Source organism: Ictalurus punctatus, chromosome 20 (genome assembly GCF_001660625.3).
Source record: "Ictalurus punctatus breed USDA103 chromosome 20, Coco_2.0, whole genome shotgun sequence".
Taxonomy (NCBI): Eukaryota; Metazoa; Chordata; class Actinopteri; order Siluriformes; family Ictaluridae; genus Ictalurus; species Ictalurus punctatus.
Window position 1 is genome coordinate 2,318,367 of NC_030435.2, and position 21,757 is coordinate 2,340,123.

Here is a 21,757-nt window from a genome sequence, read left to right on the forward strand (position 1 = left end):
CAAAACATGTAGTAATGTAGACTCGCCAGTCATCTGAGAGAAATAAGGAAAGCGAGAAGTCACCCAGGAAACAATAACTCAAGCTTTTCCTGCTACCTTTCTCTCACTTTTCTGCTTTCTTCTAGCATTTGAGCGGATCATAGAGCCTTCTCCTCTTGCTAACTCAAATCGATATCGAAATCGATTTCACTGCACTTCAGAGTCCTTTGTAACATTTGCCCGGGCATCTGTAAATGTCATCGACGTGTCTTTCGATTCTTGTGTTTGTTACAGCAAAAAATAATAAAATACATGTACGAGCGCCATTGTAGTGTTTCTGTTCAGTTGCATCATCTCGTCATTCTGAGTTCACCCTGATAGAAAGCGTGAAGCACCTTCGCAGCTCCAAAAAAGCTCCAGCGTCAATTCTAACGAATACAACATCGGGGAGGTTTAAGTCCAGCACATTCCTCTTGTGGTGGATCTACAGGAGTACACGCCGCAACGCCCGAGCCTCAACACGCTCAGAGGAGAACACTAAGCACGATAAGCCACGAGCAAGTCTAGCGTCCGTATCCGTGCCGCGACCTTAAGGGCCGCTCCGTTGCTTTATTAGCTGTACGAAACGTATTAAACGAGACCTCAGATGCCCAAGAGACCGAGCTAACACAAGTACAGACTTAAGGAATGGAACTTACCCTGAAGGCCTTGCAGTCTGATGCAATACACTTTTCAAAGCAGCAAGAGAATGATGGATGGGGTGTAAACATGAGAAGTAAAAATACTTCATTTAAAAAAACGCAGCACGGGATTTATGCGAGTGGATACAAGACATGACGACCGACATGTCGTCTAAACTTTATTACTTTGTTAAAAAGGAAGTACGGATGAGCCAAACCAGGACTTTCAGTGGTACCGGAACTACTCATACTGAAACACTAATGACAATACACGAAAAAGTGAGCTCCGGTTAGCGGAATGCGCCGGACATTTTCAACATCAGTCTCGTGATCAAACTATCACGCTTTCACACGTTTTTTCTCATTCTGGTTCTAGCGGCACAGCAGAACTGCCACCGTTTTCTTTTCTTTTCTCTTTTTTTTGGTCAAAGCATAGCTTTCATAACTTGTTTTTTTTTTGTTGTTGTTGTTGTTTTTTTTGTTTTTTTAAAGTGCTCCGTGACATCAAGAGCTTATTATTTATTTATTTTTAATCTCGAGTCGCAGGTTTGCCCGAAGGTGCGGGTTGTGCGAGCGAAGGAAAAGCGAACACGGAAGACAAAGTGCTGGTGAAAAAAAATAAAAAGTGGCTCGTTAGTAAACGTTTTTACGAAATGTAAAAAAAAAATATATATATATATATATATATATCTTGTTAGTGTGCGAAAAGAAGAGATTCACGAGACGTCTGATGGAAAATATTTTTGCTAACAATATTTCTAGCTAGGATCGATAGTTAGCTAATACTACCTAGCTAGGACTGTTTGGGTTTTTTTTTTTTATATAGCAAAATGCACTCTGGACAAAAAATAAAAAATAAAAACAACTGCCGAGTGTGTAAAAGCGACTTTGAAAAACGCATAAAAACGCCGAGGTTTACGAGGCTCAATGAGACGGGCTTTAATCGCTCAGTTGAACATATAAATCAGATAAATGATCATAACTACAATTAAAAGAAAAGCCACAATAAGCTCTCGGAGCTGCTGTCTGTCCATCCTGATGGATGACCGCTATGAGCCGAACCCCGGAATATAAACAGGAGCACTCTGACCAATCAGAGGACGGTTTACTCACATGTGACTCACATAAACACAATTTGGTACGCTTTAAAATGTTGCCTTGTGAAAGCGAACCGAGCTTTTAAGTTCAATTTAAGTCCTTGTTTGGGAACAAAGCACAGAGATAAAGGTCCTTAAGGAAAACGCCTTAAAGTTACACCATTACTTCAGAGGTGACACTGGAGACTCCTTCCACGTACGTTACATTTCGCAAATTAAGACGAAAGCTACAGTATCGAACTGTGAAACACCATCCATCCATCCATCCATCCATCTTCTATACCGCTTATCCTTTACAGGGTCACGGGGAACCTGGAGACTATCCCAGGGAGCTTGGGGTACAAGGCGGGGTACACCCTGGACAGGGTGCCGATCCATCACAGGGTACACTCACATACACACTCACACACCCGTTCATACGCTACGAACACTTTGGACACGCCGATCAGCCTACCGTGCATGTGTTTGGGCTGGAGGAGGAAATCCATCGTCATTGAATTCATCTAAAGGTGATTTAAAGACAACTCTGATACGTTTTCTTTACATCATCGCCATTCGGTAATTAACAACAGACCTACTCCAGATTCTGAATCAAGTAGGTCACGTATTGATTCGAAGCAGCTAAACTGAATCGTGTTGTACCGTTGCAGATTCAGCTGTATCGTGGAATATCGGATCATTTCCTTAAGAACCGTATCGTGTGGAACTAATTGTTCCCGTCTTCTAAAATGGATCTTTTTTTATTGCTTAGCGGTTCATATTTAATACCTCAGGAGACACGTGTTTCATTTAAGTATCAGATTTTGTGAAGGATGCCTTCGTTTAGATTAAAAAACAGACACACGATGAGATATAACTGTTGATGTAGAGCACTGAAATGATCGGGGTAATAATTATAACAGTAACTCATACCATCACTTAGAGTTATATCTCCGCTGCACGTCTTGCATGAGAAATGTTTAAGCCGATATTAAGAGCTCTGTCTTGTGCAGATAAACTTGAGAATCATTATCTTGGCAGCACACTGTGTCACTTCTCTCCTGATATCTCTGCAGAAACTCAAGAAGACCACACGTGTGAAAGATTACTCTGGATTTCGCTCCAGGATACTGGGTGGTGGTGGTTGGGGGTGGGGGGATGGGGGGGTCTCCTTTTCCTTTCTATCTGATCTTATTTGCACTGTAGAAGAAATTATATATATATATATATATATATATATATATATATATATATATATATATATATATATATATATATATATATATATATATATAAAAGACTTTAGCCCTTTTTTTCAATAAGGGCTTGGATCTTTTTCTTTCTGAGCCTCGGGCTTAGTTCGGGGTTGCCAGACTGAAAAGAGGAAATGCTTTGAATTATACACAAGGCGTGTACGTGTCTGATGGCCTCCATGCCACATTTAACCCCTATCAACTTTATGTCCCATCAACTATGCCAATAAAGTCCTGGTTGCCTCGGACCGCAGGGTAATAAACAGCAGAATGTTTGTAAGACCTATACTGCCCCCTGGTGTCTGTTTCTTTTACTGTAGTGTAAATATGTTTACCTCTGCAAAGAACAGAAGATATTTTAGACGCTTTAATTATATCCTATTGCATGTATCTTTTTCTCTGTCTGTTAATTAATATCCCATGTAATAAGAAGGAGGAGGAGGAGGAGCTTAACAGTTACTATATAATTATGTTATAACAACAACAACAACAATAATAATAACAATAACAAAACCAATAACAACAACAACAACAACAATAGTAATAATAATAATAATAATAATGAATATAGTTGTAATTATATAAATTTATTGTCTAAACATTTACATTAGCATTCTAAACATTATTATTATTATTATTATTATTATTATTATTATTATTATTATTAGAGGCTATGCCATTTGTTATCTTGGTCTCTGTCTTGTTATTAGCTTGTTGTGTAACAATAATAATAATAATAATAATAATAATAATAATAATAATAATAATAATAATGAAAGTAGTTGTCTTAATTTTATTAGTCTATAATGCTAAATTGCTTTAATTAGCATTTTATCAATGAGAGACATTATTATTATTATTATTATTATTATTATTATTATTATTATTATTATTATTATATTAGAGGCTCTGCCATTTTTTTCTTTGGCTCTGTCTTGTCATTGTTACTGTTGTGTAGTAATAAGAATAAGAATAAGAATAAGAATAATGAAAGTAGTTGTTTTAATTTTATTAATCTATATTTAATGCTTAAATGCATTTTATGGATGAGAGACATTATTAGTAGTAGTAGTATTGACGTTGTTTTGTTGTTGTTGTTATTGTTGTTATTATTCTTGTGATTATTATTATTATCCTCACCCAGCTCTCTCGTTACTCACTATCACTAATCTCACAGTATGTGTACCCGGAAGTTAAGCTGTACATCCTGCTCGAGTATTATTTGCAGATCTACTCCCTGCGTCCCTGTACGTAAAAACGCGTCAGAACGAGGCTACGCAGATACCCCGCATACTTCCGCACTAGTTTAGTGTGCATCAATAGTACGCACTGTCATGTCGTCGCGTACTACCTAGTACGCTAGTAATCGTTTTCCTTTACAGCTCCGGTGGCGAAAAGAAAAGCAACAGAAACTCTCGCTATCAACTTGGCACTGTGAGGGTTCTGGAAGTTGTGGATATGGAGTTGGACCCGGACAGAACCTGACAGCGGTGTAAACTTCTACACAGAGTTTAGGAAGATACTGAAGTGTCAGAATGACTCATGTGACTTCTGAGTTGGAGTTGCAAACGCTAGCAGCGGTAAAGTTACTGTTTCAACCTTATTTAGCCGGCTAGCTAGCTGCTTAGCTAACAAACATCCTACTTAGCAGCTTAGTCGTGTTTTATTAATTATTAAACAACAACCGCTGAATAATAAACATGCAGCAATAAGTTGTTTGGCGAAATAATTTTGCAGGAAGGTAATTTAGGCTCTGTTTGTGCAGATATGTGTAGGAGTGTATGTTTACTAAGAGTATGGCGTTGCAGGGGGCGTGGCCAAATGGGTGGCACGGGGTGGCAGCTGCCTCCCGCCCCCGCCCCCGAATTGATCAAATTATCCACTGAGATCAAATATGCAGATTATAATCGCGTGCAACCCATGTTTATTAAATAATCATTGTATTATTAGAGGCATTTTGATCGAATTGCATTAATGTCATAATGCAGTTATTTATTTTACACCAAGTGATAAGTAAGTGCAAAAGTTTACACCCCCTATGCTTTCCGGGTCGGGGGAAAAAGAAAGATGATGTACCTCCGCTCATTCAGTTATCGAATTGTAAAATGAGAAATGAAATGGGGACGTATCCCAAAACAAGACAATAAACCAACGTATAAGATCTAAAAAGTACAGAAAGAATGCCGTCCAACTGCCTGTTAGTCTAAAGACATGAGTCTGTGATGATGTTAGTAAGATAAACGATGGGCAAATATTTATATCACATTCAGAAAGGAAGATGGAAACTTTTTAATATCTGATATCGTTTTAGGGTTTGTTTGTTTGTTTTTGCTATTAATATAACATACACTATCTGACCATTTTGTTAATAACACCAAAGGAACATTTGTGACAATCAACACTCCAAATGTCACGTTGTTGATTGCATCGATGCATCTTTTGTAAACATGCCTACTCGCATCTCACAGCGGTGACGCACACGTTCCCAGAAGCAAGATTTTCCAGTTTGCGCACTGCTGATGAGTAATCCTGATCGAGCTGGAAGTAGATTTTTGAAGAATTATTACAGGGCTGTTAGATTATTTTTGTTTGGATAGATTGCTCTAACTCATTAGACTCCAAAGCTAGCAGGAAAGCACATAATACGTCCCGAAGAATGCCGATACAAACATACGATCATCTACATGGGTGACATGAACGTTATCAAATGCTAGATATATTAATGTTAGCTAGCACTATTTGCAAATTGTACAGTTACTAAGTATTATTCGCAGAAAGTTTACGATTGCTAAGCACTACTCGTAGAGTTTACAGTAGCTAGATTTATAGATGCTCAGCCCTATTTGTAAAGTTTTACACTCACTAAGCTCTTTGTAAAGTTTGCTGGTGCAGAATGTATTAGGTGATACGCATTATTCATAAAGTTTCCAGTCATTATAAGCATTATTTGTCAAATTTACTCACTAAGTTTTGTACTCAGTAAGTCTTATTCTAAAATTGTTAAATTGTTGTTAAACGTTATTCGTAAAGTTTACGGTCGCTAAATTTTGTAGTCAGTATTATTCACACAGTTTACAGTTGTTAAACACCGTAAAGTTTACGGTCGCAAAATTTTGTATTCAGTAAGTATTATTCACACAGTTTACGGTCAGTAAATTTTGTAGTCGGTAGGTATTATTCACACAGTTTACAGTTGTTAAACACTTTGTAAAGTTTACGGTCAGTAAATTTTGTAGTCGGTAGGTATTATTCACACAGTTTGCAGTTGTTAAACACTTTGTAAAGTTTACGGTCAGTAAATTTTGTAGTCGGTAAATATTATTCACACAGTTTACAGTTGTTAAACACTTTGTAAAGTTTACGGTCAGTAAATTTTGTAGTCGGTAAGTATTATTCACACAGTTTACTGTTGTTAAACACCGTAAAGTTTACGGTCAGTAAATTTTGTATTCAGTAAGTATTATTGGCAAAGTTTACAGTTGTTAAACACTTTGTAAAGTTTACGGTCAGTAAATTTTGTAGTCGGTAGGTATTATTCACACAGTTTACAGTTGTTAAACACTTTGTAAAGTTTACGGTCAGTAAATTTTGTAGTCGGTAGGTATTATTCACACAGTTTACTGTTGTTAAACACCGTAAAGTTTACGGTCAGTAAATTTTGTATTCAGTAAGTATTATTGGCAAAGTTTACAGTTGTTAAACACTTTGTAAAGTTTACGGTCACTAAATTTTGTATTCAGTAAGTATTATTGGCAAAGTTTACAGTTGTTAAACACTTTGTAAAGTTTACTGTCAGTAAATTTTGTATTCAGTAAGTATTATTGGCAAAGTTTACAGTTGTTAAACACTTTGTAAAGTTTACTGTCAGTAAATTTTGTATTCAGTAAGTATTATTGGCAAAGTTTACAGTTGTTAAACACTTTGTAAAGTTTACGGTCAGTAAATTTTGTATTCAGTAAGTATTATTGGCAAAGTTTACAGTTGTTAAACACTTTGTAAAGTTTACGGTCACTAAATTTTGTAGTCGGTAGGTATTATTCACACAGTTTACAGTTGTTAAACACTTTGTAAAGTTTACGGTCAGTAAATTTTGTAGTCGGTAGGTATTATTCACACAGTTTACTGTTGTTAAACACCGTAAAGTTTACGGTCAGTAAATTTTGTATTCAGTAAGTATTATTGGCAAAGTTTACAGTTGTTAAACACTTTGTAAAGTTTACGGTCACTAAATTTTGTATTCAGTAAGTATTATTGGCAAAGTTTACAGTTGTTAAACACTTTGTAAAGTTTACTGTCAGTAAATTTTGTATTCAGTAAGTATTATTGGCAAAGTTTACAGTTGTTAAACACTTTGTAAAGTTTACGGTCAGTAAATTTTGTATTCAGTAAGTATTATTCTCACAGTTTACAGTTGTTAAGCACTTTGTAAAGTTTACAGTCACTCAATGTTGTAGTCAGTATTTTATTCGGAAAGTTTGCGCTCACTGAGCACTATTCGTAAAGTTTACTGTTGCTGAATTTACGGTTGGTAAGCATTATTTCTTGCATCTGGACCTCAGACACCATCAAAGTTTGAAAACCGTGAGATTAAAGAATTACCTTTAGATGCAGACAATAAATTCTTAATTATTGATGAATAAATAAATAATCGTAAGTGTTTGTAATCAACTGGAGCTTTGTGTTTGTGGACAGTGTAACTACTGCTTCCCAGCTGAGGTCCTGGCAGAGGTCAGAGAGGTCACGTCAGCATTTCCTGACCTGCACTTGTACGTGGATTATTACTGTAAGTACTTTTTATTACACAACAAAGCCCCAAACTGTTTTTTTTTTTTAATTCTTCTTATACCATATATTTTATACTATTTTTTTAAACGTATCGAAGAACAACACCGGTTGCATTGTATGTGGCAATTATCCGATTATTACATGCTTGTACACATACTTAACATTTCTGATGTTTTATCACATGTATGCAAATTTTATTTATTTATTTATTTTATTTTATTTTTTTTTTTACAGATTACCCCAACAATGATAGGAAGAAGCTGGTCCACTTGCGTGGCACCATCCCCATGCTTTACGAAGGTAACCTCATAGTCCGTCACACCAATTATTCAGAGATTAAACACAAAGCAGTACAGAAATTCGTGTGTGTTGGCCCCTAAGGTGCACAGTACAACATCCCAGTGTGCGTCTGGATCCACGAGACACACCCCCAGAACCCGCCACGCTGCCTGGTGTGCCCGTTACGCAGCATGGTGATCAACAGCAGGAGCAGCAGCGTGGACGCCCAGGGTCACGTCCTCCTGCACTGCCTCAGCAACTGGAAGCAGGTGAGCCAGGCCTTTATTCTGACGCCTCGGGAGCAGAGGGGTTACGTTTACATTTTCAACATAACCAAATGAATACCGCTAAAAGTTCTTCTGAAAAAAGTGAAGCGGTCAAGCAGCATGAAAAGTAGATGGTGTGGAATTACTGTGTGAAGGACTGGATACTGTTGTAAGTCTGTGATTTGATTCACAGGGTTGGTCCAACCTGTCCATCGTCCTGGAGGAGATGGTCGCTGCGTTCCAGCGTGAGCCGCCTCTTTTCTCCAGATCTCCAAATCTCGCCTCTAGCGCCAAGCAGCGTTCGCTCGTGGAGCAGCGCGATCTTCACAGACCTGATCAGACCCCCGGGAGGTCAGTGGAACAAACACGAGCTCGAAAAGCAGATGTTTCTATTAATGTGTCTGTGGTTCATTCAGCGGTGTCTGTGGTATTATTAAAGTAATGATTTGGGTGAGGCGTCCATTCCATACACTACGATCGATCGCGCCGTACGCCCTTGCGGCCAGAAATGCTCGCTTTTGCTGCGGCTTTTTTGCGATTTGCGGCGAGTTTAGTGTTTTTGTTGTTGTTTTTTGCACAAAACTGGCACGGAATAGTTTCGCCCGCTCTTTCGCAGTGACGTTTGCTGGTATAAATGAGACCTTTCAGCCATACTCACGTGAATCGAAGAGGGTCTTGGCTGAATGTGCTTTGTGACAACGTCACATGACGCATCATGGCCCGAATCTGCAGAAATTTTGAGAATTTGCGTTCATTTCTGCGATCGTGAAATCCCCGGGACTGATTTGTTCTTCTTATCCGTTCACGAAACCCCAGAGCTCGACGTTACGACTGTAAAAACAGCATTTTGTCATGAATCTTAATTACCGAAAGTTCTCATATCATCTCATGTTTCTTTCCGCAGTGGGAACTCCGTACACAGGAAGTTCTCTCACCCTGAAATGTCCTCATCGGCTCTGACCCAGTCAGCAAACAGCTGTAAGATCTCACTATGCCGTATGGTCTCCTCTAGATTATACTTAATAACAGCTCTGTTCTCTGACTTGTGAGACGTTCTTTTATTGGTTTCCGGCATCCCGTATCCGTGTGGTGGCGTTCTCATTTTGTGTGTAATGTGATCCTAGCTCAGAGTGTGAAGGGGAGTCAGTCTCAGGACGGCGTAGGCGAGCTGAGCGGTGTGAAGAGGTCGTACACACAGGAGCTGCTGGATTTCGGGATTTCGTTCGGAACACCGAACCTCCGGAGAAACCCGACTAACCCATTCATCACTGGTAAAAAACAAAAACAAAACACAGCTCTATTTTCCAGCCTAGTAGACTATAAGCTTGCGTTAATGAGTAAGTGAATTTCAGAGTTAAATATAACGATTCTACAACGATTTACTCCTAAGGAGGAAGAACTAGGATCACGGCAGTAGCTTCTTATGATTTTTATTTTTTCTTCTCCTTCTGTGTAATTTCAGCCCCAAATATGAACGCCTCCGATCCAGATGACATCAGCAACCTGTTTAAAAGCCTTCAGCTGGAACGAATAAACACGCACCAACTTTACAAAGACAAGGGTACGAAGCGGATTCGGCTCTCTTTACACCGTTCCGTTTAAGTTACATTATCGGAGGAATTCATGGATAAACGAACAACCTCTTGTTCCCTTCCAGACATTCCGCAGGCGTGGAGGCGGAGTCAGGGGCACGAGGAGGGATCTTCGGCCCAGCCGAGGTCACTCGATGACGGACACAGAGTCTTAGTGAGCCACCTGCCCGTGGGCGTCTCTCCTCAGAGGATGAAGAACAAACTGACCATTTACTTTCAGAGGAAGCAGAACAGAGGCGGCGAGGTACTGGCTGTCACGTACCCTTCAGCTCAGCCGGACCAGGCGGTGATCACCTTCAGGAACTACAGAGGTAAAAACAAACGCACTGTTCCTGTGAGTTTTAGTGAGTCACTCAGAAGCGAACAATAGAGAACAATAGTAATAATAATAATAATAATAATAATAATAATAATAATCAGTAAAACTGCTTAGTCAATAAAAACCTCATTGTAATTAACATCAAAGAAATCATTAATAGAATAATAATAATAAGAAGAAGAAGAAGAAAAGGAAGTCTGTTCCATTTATTTAGCTCCTAGTTGTTGTTCAGTAAAATGTTTACAGATGTTGAAGACACAAACAGTTGCTGTTGTATGTAAATTTTCCCGAACGTCTGACGCAGACGCAGCGCATGTCCTGAAAGAGCCGAGCAGGATTATCACAGTGGACGAACATCAAATTCTGATCCAGCTCCAGAACTTCAGTAGCTCACGAGTAAGTGGAAGTAAAATGACATCAAACCTTCTCGAATTCTCCCCCGTGTTCCCTTCTAACCCCGAGCTCTTCCCCTGCAGGTCCCCGTCCCTAAGGGCATCCAGGGCGAGAAAGCCGAGATGTTCAGCATCATCCTGAGTCAGGAGGGCTGCTCTTTCACCCCCGCAGATGTGCTGGAGGCGGTTCAGGCGTGCCGAGACATCCCGTCTGCTCTCAAATACCTCTCTCACGACTGCCCCATCTGCCAGGAGCAGGTGTCCTTCAGCAAGGTCAGAGAACACTGCACCTTTTCTTCTCCACATCTGGTCTAAATCTGTTCTCGAAGGAAGCTCAGACTCAGCGCAGATCAGTCTTTCTCCTGCTTTAATCCACCTGATTCGACTTTATTCAGTTTCAAACAGTCGAGTGGTTTTGCTCATTCTCGGCACAGGCTATGATCATGATCGAACACCTCTCAGGAAGGTCGGCGCTTATGAAACCTGAGCGATCACTCACGCCCGCCGTCCGTCGTGACCGAGCGAGGCCTTTAAATAGATCGTTCCACACTCGTGGAACGTTATAGCTGGAAATCGGTCCATTTGAAAAGAAAAAAATAATAATAATGCACAAGACAAGTTTGCTTTTTATTATAGCTAAAAGGTAATAAATGTCTACCTGACCCAAATTATTTTCCATAATCAAACAGTGAAAAGGTACATCATATTAATTATTTTTAAATAAACAATTTTGCAGCTTTATATTACAAGTCCAGTCTCATTGTGTTCCCCAAAATGGCCGCCTATATAACGTTCCGATGCTCAGCTAGAGCCACACAGCACGAGTTTCATTAATGCTTATAGGTTACAGAAAGTCTCACTGGGTCCTAAACCACATCGGGAGTCTGTGATGTCACTGAAGAACGGGTGTGGTTCAACACAATTAACGCTAATTCCTAATCAGCTTTTGAATCGGATGAAGCTAAGGAGTGGGGAAACACCGAACCCGGTCATGTTAATACAGTAGCAAATGGTCTTCTCACAGTGAAACACAGTGGTTAAAATCCTCCATCACCATAAATCCTGAACGAAAGTGCCTTCCTCAGATGATCACCATGACGCACTGCTCGTGTACGTTCTGCGAAAGCTGCTTCAAGGCCTACTTCTCGTCCGTCATCAAAGAGAAGAGCATCGAGCACGCGGTGTGTCCGCTGTGTAACGAGCCGGACGTGCGCGCGGCAGGACGCAGGGAGGAGTCCATGGAGTACTTCAACCTTCTCGACACGCAGGTCAGACTCACGCCACGCCACGCCACGTCAGCGTCGTCGATAATCGCTCAGACTATCATTCACTGCTCATCACGTGCATCCGATAAACGATCTACTGTCATATTCATCATGGAGCAGTAAAGGGTTAATTTTTCACATTTTAAAAGAATTATTCTCAACACGCGTGTTTAATATCAGCACTTCCCGTTCTGCACACGTAGATCAGGCACTATCTGGACACGCAGACGCATGAGCTGTTTCAGAGGAAGCTGAGGGACCGGGCTCTGCAGGAGATGCCTAACTTCCGCTGGTGTGCTCATGTAAGACCTCACGTGTATTTCCTATACGTATATATATTCGACATATTTATCTAGAAGAGAGTACAATAAATCTAACGCGTACCGTCCTGGTTGTACCGCTTTATTAGTATTCTTGGCTGTTAGAAAGGATAGCCGTGTATTTTGGTGACGCGTGACTCTCTCCGTTCTCCGCAGTGTTCTTTCGGACTTCTTCACGAAGCGGACAGACTGAGGATGGACTGCCCCAGCTGCCAGAAGAGCACGTGCTTTAAGTGCAAAAGCCCTGTATGTAAAGTTAGTTCTTAAAAACAAAACAACAACGATCTTTTCGAAAGTCGAGTGAGTTGTTTTCTCTGCCGTCTCCTTTCTGTCGTCAGTGGGCTTCCCAGCACGAAGGACTTTCCTGCGAGAAGTTTAAGGAGTGGCTGCGGCTCAACAGCCCCGAGTTCCAAAACTCGCGTCTGGAGCTCCTCCTCAGCCGGAACAAGATAGGTCCGATACGCCGAAACCCCGATGACGTTCCAGTCACTCTGCATCACTCGGATCAACTATTTTATAACGTGTTAACGTGCCTTATCTATAAACACAGCGTATTTTCAGTAGTTTGTGTTTTTGTTTCTTGTTTTGCAGACTGCCCGAAATGCAAGTTCCGGTTCTTTCTGTCTAAAGGCGGCTGTTTACATTTTAAGTGCACTCAATGCCAGCACGAGTTCTGCGGAGGCTGCAGTCGGCCGTTCAGGATAGGCGCGGTGAGTCTCTCTCGCTCTCCGTCGTGTCCTGACTTTATTTCCGTACCCCGATGTTCCACTTCACCCCGACATTTCCTTAAAGCACACCTATTGTGGTTTTGATACCTGCCTAATTTTGTTTTGAAGCACTCGTACAATATATTTACACGCATCCGAGGTCAAAAAACACTCTAACGTGCCCCCTCTCTCTCTCTCTGGACCGTGCAGGCGTGTGATTTCTCCGCTGAATGTGCCGCTAAGGGTTTACACGCCCATCACCCCAGGGACTGTCTGTACCACCTCCGAGACTGGAGTGTAGCCAGACTGCGCAGTCTATTGCTGGTGAGACTCCTCTCTCTCAGAATCAGTGACGCGATACGTTCCGATAATTATGAACGATTAGCGATTTCACAGTAACCACAACGTGACGAACCTGTCGGTTGTTTCCATAAACGTCGCTTCGTGTTTTTGTTCTTTTGGGTTGTTGTTGTTTTTTTTTTTTGCACGCCTCCTGCCGACTTCCTCCGCTCGATTCGGCGGTTTCATTCCCCTCCATCTTTCTTTGCAGCACCACGGCGTGTCCCATCCGTTCGTGTCCAGACGGAAAGACGACGACGGGAAAAAGGCTTCGAAAGGTATCCCTGCTGAGTACTTCAAAGCTTCTATAAGATCAGAGGAGTGTTCAGGGGGAAAAAATATCAAATTGATACGAGAGATTATCTTATAGCTAAAACGAGGGTTATTTTAAAAAAAAGTTAAATATCAGAAACTAAACACATCGGAGCATTTGGCAAGAATTCTGATTGTATAAGTTGAGTTAGGATTAATTGTATACTAATATGATTATCCCTTTAGACTAGACTTTTTCCTTTTGCTCAGACTGTGTGGGACGGTCGAGCGACGCCGTCTTTGAGATCGGGCAGAGAGAGCGAGACGTTCATGCACGTTTTTACCCACGATTAGCCCCGCCTATTTTACACGAAAAAAGGGGCGGACAGATTCCGAAAGCGTTGTGTGTACGCCACGTGTGTGAACGTAGTTCTGTCTGCCGTAGGTGTGTGCGGAGTAATGGAGCACAAAGAGACCGGCAGCGCGAAAGAAGATCCGTGCGGGCGTCCGACTTTCCACGACTATAACGGCTACTGCACGTAAGACACACCTTCACTTCCTGTTCAAGTCCGTACTTCTTTATTCCGCTTCCCGATTTTAACCTACACTCAGGAAATCGTTCTCGTCGTTCGGCGTTCTGTTCCAATCGTGACCGACTGCCGCTTATACTACAGCGATTTGCCAAGAACGACACTTTTCTGTTGATTAATGTACACAAAGTCGTACTTTTTATCAGTTTATTGTTACATCACTGTAGCGGAACATCCACAGACGAGTTCGTTTTCCGTTATCGCTTACGTCGTGGCAGCTATAAACGCCCCTGTTACTATAGAAACGTACGTAGGCTGTGTTCTATATTACGTTCTAGAACTACTGTCAAACACTTTCTGACCAATCAGAATCGAGAATCCGACAGCACCGTGTGTATAAACTGTTATAAAAATCTACACCGCTAAAAGAATCGTCTCCTGTTTATGGCTCTTTGCTCAAGGCTTCATTATAAGGAGTGTCTGGTGGAGCTGATTAACCAGAACCGCCTCGATCCGGCGGTGCTGCTCGAGGGACCCGAACTGCGTGCCGAACTGGACCGCTGGAAGATCCCCGTCCCGGAGAAACAACCCCTGGAGTCAGACAAGACGTACAAGGAGCGCCTCAGACAGGTCAGACAGGGAGATACGGTGATGGACTCATAAATCCCAGTAAACACACAACAAAGGCAACCGAGGAACATTTCAAAGCTGATTCATGATTTTTGGCACCGAGTGTCGTTTGATCGTCTCTGGCAACCCGTGTGATTACAAAAATGATTAATTAGAGTTATTATTAAAGTATCTCTCGTTTTATCAGATGTTGATCCAGAGGGTGGGTTTGACCGCAAGCGTCGCTTCGATGTCAAACCCGGCTGCTCCACCCACACCTTCGCCTTCTCCAACCTCCCCGCCGCTCGCCGCCGCTCCCTGGTACTCGGTGCTGAACCCGGGCAGAACCAAAGCCGAAGACTCGCAACTGCTGCTGCTGCTCAACGATTGAGGAGAGACTTTAAAATCGTTCTCGCACGCCGAGGAAGATCCGATCGATCTCCGGCGTGTATCCACTGTGCCCTGAGGTTTTATCGCTACCAGAGTAGCACACCTGATCCATTCAGCAGGTACACTCCTGAACGTGGCTTATAGTTTCCAGCTTTTTATTCTTTTCTTTTTTTTTGGTTCTCAGTGCAGTTATGCAAAATGAAGTCTGTAAGTATTTACACTCATGTTGGGTTTTGGCGCTGTATCACAGCACAGTGTTCATTAAGCACTTTATACTCGAGGAGGAAGATCTCTCTCCCTCTCTCTCTCTCTCCATTCGCTCAAGCTTCACGTTCATCCGCGTGATCATTTTATACGGTACACACAATTTTTTTGGGAGCTAGTGGCTGCAACCTGTCCGTGTTTTATAATTTGTATTTAATTATTATTAATGTTTGAATAATTTATTGCGTTTTTAATGGTTTTGAATTGTAGTCACGTTTTTTTTTTTTTTTTCTAATAACAGGAACTAAGTCTACAAGACGAACCAATCGCTTTCGAACGTGTTTTTTTTTTTTTTTTTCTCACTACAGGTACAACAAAAAATTGACTCTGAAAAGTTAAATGATCTTCTTTTGGTTCATTCGAAGAAATAGTTGTTTTTTTTTCCCCCCGTTTATTTATTTCATTTGGAAGGAGTCTCCAGTGTCGGCGTACCTTTTCCGGTGTAATTAGGACAGAGGAGTTTACGCTTTTTCTCGTTGCCTTGTCAACTTCAAGAGAGAGAAAAAGAAAGAGGCCGGTGAACGAAACGACGGGTTTGTGACGCACGTTCCACGACGTTGAACGCGACTATAAACGGATCAAAAGTACGGCGCATCATTCGACGATAAAAATTGTCATCGTTGCTCTGAAAGCATAAAAGACTTTGTAACGTGCGCTTACACGAAAACGATGGACTTCAGGAAAAGGAAAAACCCGTAACCCCGCTCGATCACGTCGATTGTTTTCCTCCAACAGCACAGCACCGAGTTTTATGAAAATATTTCGCATGCATTAGTGTTAGCATACAGAGCCAAAACAAATGCTAACAGACTGCACTGAATTTTACCCGAGCTTACGTCCTCACGTGTGTGTTTTATTTACGTTTTTTTTAATATACATATTAGAAGTGTGAGACTCGTCTAAACTGTGCACACCGCACTAAAACACTGACCATGTCCCAGTGTCTCCTCGTTCTTCTGTTTCTCCTCTGTGCATTCATTTCAAAATAGTTCCATGTGAATAACCGTCACGTTTCTGATTTACAGAGCACAGGAATGCAGGTTTTATTGATCGTGACGTGAGCATTAAACACAGAGGGGACGTTGTGAATAACTGGGATAATAAAATATTTTTCTATCATGTCTTTGTTGGAGTTTTCAGTGTATAGTATACAGCATTTATAACATGGTAGAACAAACATATAATCATGTGAAAGGTCGAAAACACTAGGTTTTTAAGACTGAACGTAAAAACAGCATGAATACACGACACGGCATAAACTCGTCATTGTTTAGTCTCTAAAGGGGCGTCGTCCCGGACAGCAGGAAACGCCTGGAGCTCTTTAATGACTCTCTCGGCGATGGTCTGGTTATTCGCTGCGACGATTCTCCTGGACATCAGGTCCATGGGTCCACCTGCACGTTAAACACACGCCGGCATGAGCACCGCGGTCTGATTTATAGCGCAAGCATGAAACCATCAGGTTCGTCATCTTCTCTCACCCTCTAAGTCCAGGAGAACTCCTCCTGCCTCCTCCACGATGACCGCGGCGGCCGCCACGTCCCAGCAGTGAATCCCGATCTCGTAATACGCCTCCACGCGCCCGGCCGCCACCAGGCACATGTTCAACGCAGCAGAACCCAAACCACGCATCCTGTGAGCGGTGAGACAGATGAGAGTGGTGAGACAGAGTGGAGCGGTGAGACAGATGAGAGCGGTGAGACAGATGAGAGTGGTGAGACAGATGAGAGTGGTGAGACAGAGTGGAGCGGTGAGACAGATGAGAGCGGTGAGACAGATGAGAGTGGTGAGACAGAGTGGAGCGGTGAGACAGATGAGAGTGGTGAGACAGAGTGGAGCGGTGAGACAGATGAGAGTGGTGAGACAGAGTGGAGCGGTGAGACAGATGAGAGTGGTGAGACAGAGTGGAGCGGTGAGACAGATGAGAGTGGTGAGACAGAGTGGAGCGGTGAGACAGAGTGGAGCGGTGAGACAGAGTGGAGCGGTGAGACAGATGAGAGCGGTGAGACAGATGAGAGCGGTGAGACAGAGTGGAGCGGTGAGACAGATGAGAGTGGTGAGACAGAGTGGAGCGGTGAGACAGGGGAGCGGTGACACATGAGAGGTGAGACAGAGGGGAGCAGTGAGACAGATGAGAGTGGTGAGAGATTGGAGCGGTGAGACAGATGAGAGTGGTGAGACAGGGGAGCGGTGAGACATGAGAGTGGTGAGACAGAGGGGAGCAGTGAGACAGATGAGAGTGGTGAGACAGAGGGGAGCGGAGAGAGACAGATGAGAGTGGTGAGACAGATGAGAGTGGTGAGACAGATGAGAGTGGTGAGACAGATGAGAGCGGTGAGACACAGAGGGGAGTGGTGAGACAGATGAGAGTGGTGAGACACAGAGGGGAGTGGTGAGACAGATGAGAGTGGTGAGACCGTGGAGTGGTGAGACAGAGTGGAGCGGTGAGACAGATGAGAGTGGTGAGACAGATGAGAGCGGTGAGACAGGGGAGCGGAGAGAGACAGATGAGAGTGGTGAGACACAGAGGGGAGCAGTGAGACAGATGAGAGTGGTGAGACAGATGAGAGTGGTGAGACACAGAGGGGAGTGGTGAGACAGATGAGAGTGGTGAGACACAGAGGGGAGTGGTGAGACAGATGAGAGTGGTGAGACACAGAGGGGAGTGGTGAGACAGAGGGGAGCGGTGAGACAGATGAGACTGGCTCCTGTCTTTTCTTTTTCCAAAATTGTAACGTGGCCTTGGGTAAGACAAAGCTTACTAGTGAGGTCCTCTCTCTTTAGCTCTCGCTCTCTCTCTCTCTCTCTCTGTGTGTGTGTGTGAGAGCGTGTGTGTGTGTGTGAGAGCGTGTGTGTGTACGTACCCGTGCACCGGCAGACAGAGGATCTTCCTCATGTTGGAGAAGATCTTGTCGACGACGTCAGGGTCTCGGTCGGAGCCGAACTCCGTGGCGATCATGGACTGATTAATCTCTGAAACGGGATTTAGACAGATCGGGGTCAAAGTGTCCAAAACATCTGTTATGTTACACTGTGAAAATGAAAGGATGCTGCTGCTGATGATGATGATGAAGAACTGAAGCGTGGTGAAGTGTGGAACCTTTCTGATGGGAGACTTGTAGAGGTTCTCCGTTACAGAACGCTCCTTTCCCCCTGCGGGCCGTGTACATCTTATCCTCTATACAGCTGTACACCACGCCAAACTCTAACTGCAGCACACACACACGCACGCACGCACACACACACTGCGTTACAGCAGAAAGGAAGAAGAAGAAGAGTGTAGGCTAAAGGAAGTGGCGTGACGTCTCTCACCGTCTTCTCGACTGCAAACCCGATACACACCGCCACGAACGGATACCTGGATCAAAGCGTTTAAGAGCGAGAATTAACGCTGATCATTATCCTCTACAGATATCTACACACCCGCTGCGTGTGTTCCAGATCATTTACAATCCAGTCCTAACACTGAGCACCGCAACATCGCATCTTATCCTGTTTGTTTGTTTGTTTGTTTGTTTGTTAGCTGTTTTTAAGGCGTGTCCGGGATTTTAACCTCACTTAGATGACGAACTGACCCGTGTACGAAGTTAGTGGTGCCGTCCACAGGGTCGACGATCCAGGTGGGATTTTCAGACAGGACGCAGGGCTGACCATCAGCTACTGACTCCTCTCCGATAAAACTGACACACACACACACACACACACACACACACACGCGAAGAAAAAGGATTTAAAATGTGCCGTTTTTACCAAATTCTTCATTTTACAGTTATTTTCATTTTTTACTCTTTTTTTTTTATTATTATTATTATTTATTCTATCACTCTTTCTTTCAGCAGGCAACACGATCTCGAACAGGAAATCGATTTTATTCTAAATCATTATAAAATGATGAGTTTATTGCTAACTTCAGCAAAGGACAATACAAAAACCAGTAAAAAAAAAACGCTGCAAATGGACCGTAAAATAAACGGAATAAATAATAAATGACTGAAAAGAAATGTTTAATAATAATTCATTCAATAAGCGAGTAAATAAATGATTAGGCAAATACGTACGCATTTAAATGAACGAGTGAGGCAGTAAACGGACCGATAAAATGAGTATTTGTTTCGGTACAGAGTCGGTGTGAGACTGCTGCTGGGTGGGATTGGATTGGATTGGATTGGATTGGATTTGATATATTTATTTATTTATGATACCTGTGTGTAGGAAACTTCTCCTTGACTGAAGTGATAATGAGCTGCTCCACTTTCTGGTCGGTTTTAGTCACCAGGTCCACCGACGTGCTTTTACACATCACCTTCCGCTCAGTCTGCAGCGCCTCGCGTACCACCTGTAACACACACCGACACACCGTTACCGTGACGATGAGGAGGAGGAGGAGGAGGAGAAAGTGAGCAGATACTGTGAAGAAAAACATACCGAGAGAGAGAGAGAGAGAGAAAGCGAGAGAGGGTGAGGGAGAGAGAGAGAAAGCGAGAGAGGGTGAGGGAGAGAGAGAGAAAGCGAGAGAGGGTGAGGGAGAGAGAGAGAAAGCGAGAGAGGGTGAGGGAGAGAGAGAGAGAGGGTGAGGGAGAGAGAAAGCGAGAGAGGGTGAAGGAGAGAAAGCGAGAGAGGGTGAAGGGGAGAGAGAGAGAAAGCGAGAGAGGGTGAGAGAGCGAGAGAGGGTGAGGGAGAGAGAGAGAAAGCGAGAGGGTGAGGGAGAGAGAAAGCGAGAGAGGGTGAAGGAGAGAAAGCGAGAGAGTGAGTGTGAGAGAGTGAGCAAGAGTGTGAGAAAAAGAGAGAGTGAGTGAGCAAGAGAGTGAGCGAGTGTGTGTGAGAGAGAGAGAAAGAGACAGTGTGAGTGAGTGTGAGAGAGAGAAAGAGTGAGTGTGAGAGAGTGAGCAAGAGTGTGAGAAAAAGAAAGAGTGAGTGAGCAAGAGAGTGAGCGAGTGTGTGTGAGAGAGAGAAAGAGACAGTGTGAGTGAGTGTGAGAGAGAGAAAGAGTGAGTGTGAGAGAGTGAGCGAGAGTGTGTGAGAGAAAGAGTGTGAGCGAGTGTGAGAAGGAGAGAGAGTGAGTGTGAAAGAGAGAGTGTGAGAGTGAGCAAGAGAGTGTGTGAAAGAGAGAGAGAGAGAAAGAGAAAGAGAAGGACAGACCTCGCCTGCTTTTCTGGCCACAGCCACAGCGTGGTCCATGGCTTCCTGCCAGAGATCAGGCATCTCTCCTGGATGTAAATTCTCTGTGGGAGAGCGGCGCTGAAACACTCGGCAGAGCAGAAATAATAATCAACCTGCTGGAAAACAGAAACCTGTCTATCAGCAGCTGAAGAAATCACAGCGTCCGTAACGTCCTGACGGCCGCTTTAAAGAAAACACAAGATCGTAATCAGCTCTGAATCACTGGAGATTTCTGTAATCTCACATCACTGTATTTCTCTCTTCTCCACGACTCTCACCCGGCTCCGCAAACCTTCCACACGACATCCTGATCAAATAAAACCCCCCGTTCAGTGCCAGACTCCAACACAAAGCCTCGGCTTCATTTATTCATTTATTTATGTCAAACTTTTTGTGTTTGTTCGTTTTGGGTTTTTTTTTTTTCTTTTCCTTTTTCTATTTAAATAACCGAAGATTATTTTTAAAAAGCAAAATCATGCTTTTAACTGTTGACTTTCATTTTCCAGGTCAGGAATATTGCTATATTTTGTTTCAACAAATGAAACCTTCTATCTTGTTGATCTAGTTTGATCCTTTTCATAGTTTTATCATATTTCCACACATGGACAATCCATTTACTTATTATTATTATTATTATTATTATTATTATTATTATTTTATTTTAAGTCTAAATCCATATGACGTCATTGTAAGTAATAATAAAAAAAGAAAACCTAAAGAATAATTTATGCATGAAAGGATGAACAGACTTAAGTCACCTCTAATGAACCTTAATAACAGCTGAATTAATATTAATTAACACTTAAAGGCTCAGTTCTTTCATTTCCCCCCTCATAATGCACTTTTATACAGGAAGAAGGAAACTATTTCTCATTTTAGACATAAATGTTGAATATATTTACTCCAGAATGCTCAGGAAATCTGATCGGATATACAGAGGAACAAATGACACTCAAGCTACTGTTTATATTCATTTTCTATCCTGGAAATAGAATTAAACGATTAGTAATGCAGGTTGTCAGAGACTTCGGTAACACGACATGATAATACTGTCCAGAATGAACAAAAATATATATAATAATGATAATAATAATAATAATAATAATAATAATAATAATAACTAGAAAGACAAGACTGGAAAAAAACCAGCTAACCGACCAGGAAGTGATGCTCCGCGCTCTTCTTCGACGGTGAAATGAAAGCCCGCCCCGCAGCACGCCAGCGCTCACCGCTATCTAGCGGATAAGTGCGGTACTACAACACGTCATTTTTTTTCTTTCCATCCATCTTCTATACCTCT

General features: G+C 42.4%; 2 protein-coding genes across 6 annotated transcripts; one reads left to right on the forward strand and one right to left on the reverse strand.

The window, feature by feature from the left end:
• The first annotated feature begins 4,298 nt into the window (after positions 1-4,298).
• Positions 4,299-16,416, forward strand: si:dkey-181m9.8 (uncharacterized). 2 transcript variants are annotated; one of them, XM_053688663.1, is made up of 21 exons: positions 4,300-4,568; positions 7,681-7,771; positions 8,008-8,073; positions 8,155-8,321; positions 8,512-8,669; positions 9,223-9,296; positions 9,443-9,589; positions 9,781-9,879; positions 9,976-10,221; positions 10,534-10,625; positions 10,706-10,894; positions 11,707-11,889; positions 12,090-12,188; positions 12,363-12,452; positions 12,545-12,659; positions 12,798-12,916; positions 13,124-13,237; positions 13,464-13,530; positions 13,950-14,043; positions 14,496-14,664; positions 14,852-16,416. In XM_053688663.1, the coding sequence occupies exons 1-21, from the start codon at positions 4,524-4,526 to the stop codon at positions 15,032-15,034; spliced, it is 2,607 nt and encodes an 868-aa protein (XP_053544638.1). In that variant the 5' UTR covers positions 4,300-4,523; the 3' UTR covers positions 15,035-16,416. The 2 variants fall into 2 exon arrangements, with proteins under 2 accessions (XP_047018502.1, XP_053544638.1); XM_047162546.2 differs by having other exon boundaries at positions 4,299-4,568; positions 12,545-12,916.
• On the reverse strand, positions 16,404-21,677 carry impa1 (inositol monophosphatase 1). 4 transcript variants are annotated; one of them, XM_017496162.3, is made up of 9 exons: positions 21,616-21,677; positions 20,437-20,573; positions 19,500-19,633; positions 18,873-18,977; positions 18,610-18,655; positions 18,398-18,506; positions 18,162-18,270; positions 16,779-16,930; positions 16,404-16,691 (listed from the first exon to the last, which is right to left on the reverse strand). In XM_017496162.3, exons 2-9 carry the CDS (start codon positions 20,497-20,499, stop codon positions 16,561-16,563), a joined length of 849 nt encoding a protein of 282 aa, XP_017351651.1. In that variant the 5' UTR covers positions 20,500-20,573; positions 21,616-21,677; the 3' UTR covers positions 16,404-16,560. The 4 variants fall into 4 exon arrangements, with proteins under 4 accessions (XP_017351651.1, XP_017351653.1, XP_017351654.1 ...); XM_017496164.3 differs by having other exon boundaries at positions 20,437-20,570; positions 21,616-21,645; XM_017496165.3 differs by lacking the exon at positions 21,616-21,677 and adding an exon at positions 20,702-21,538 and having other exon boundaries at positions 20,437-20,570.
• Between the last annotated feature and the right edge of the window lie 80 nt (positions 21,678-21,757).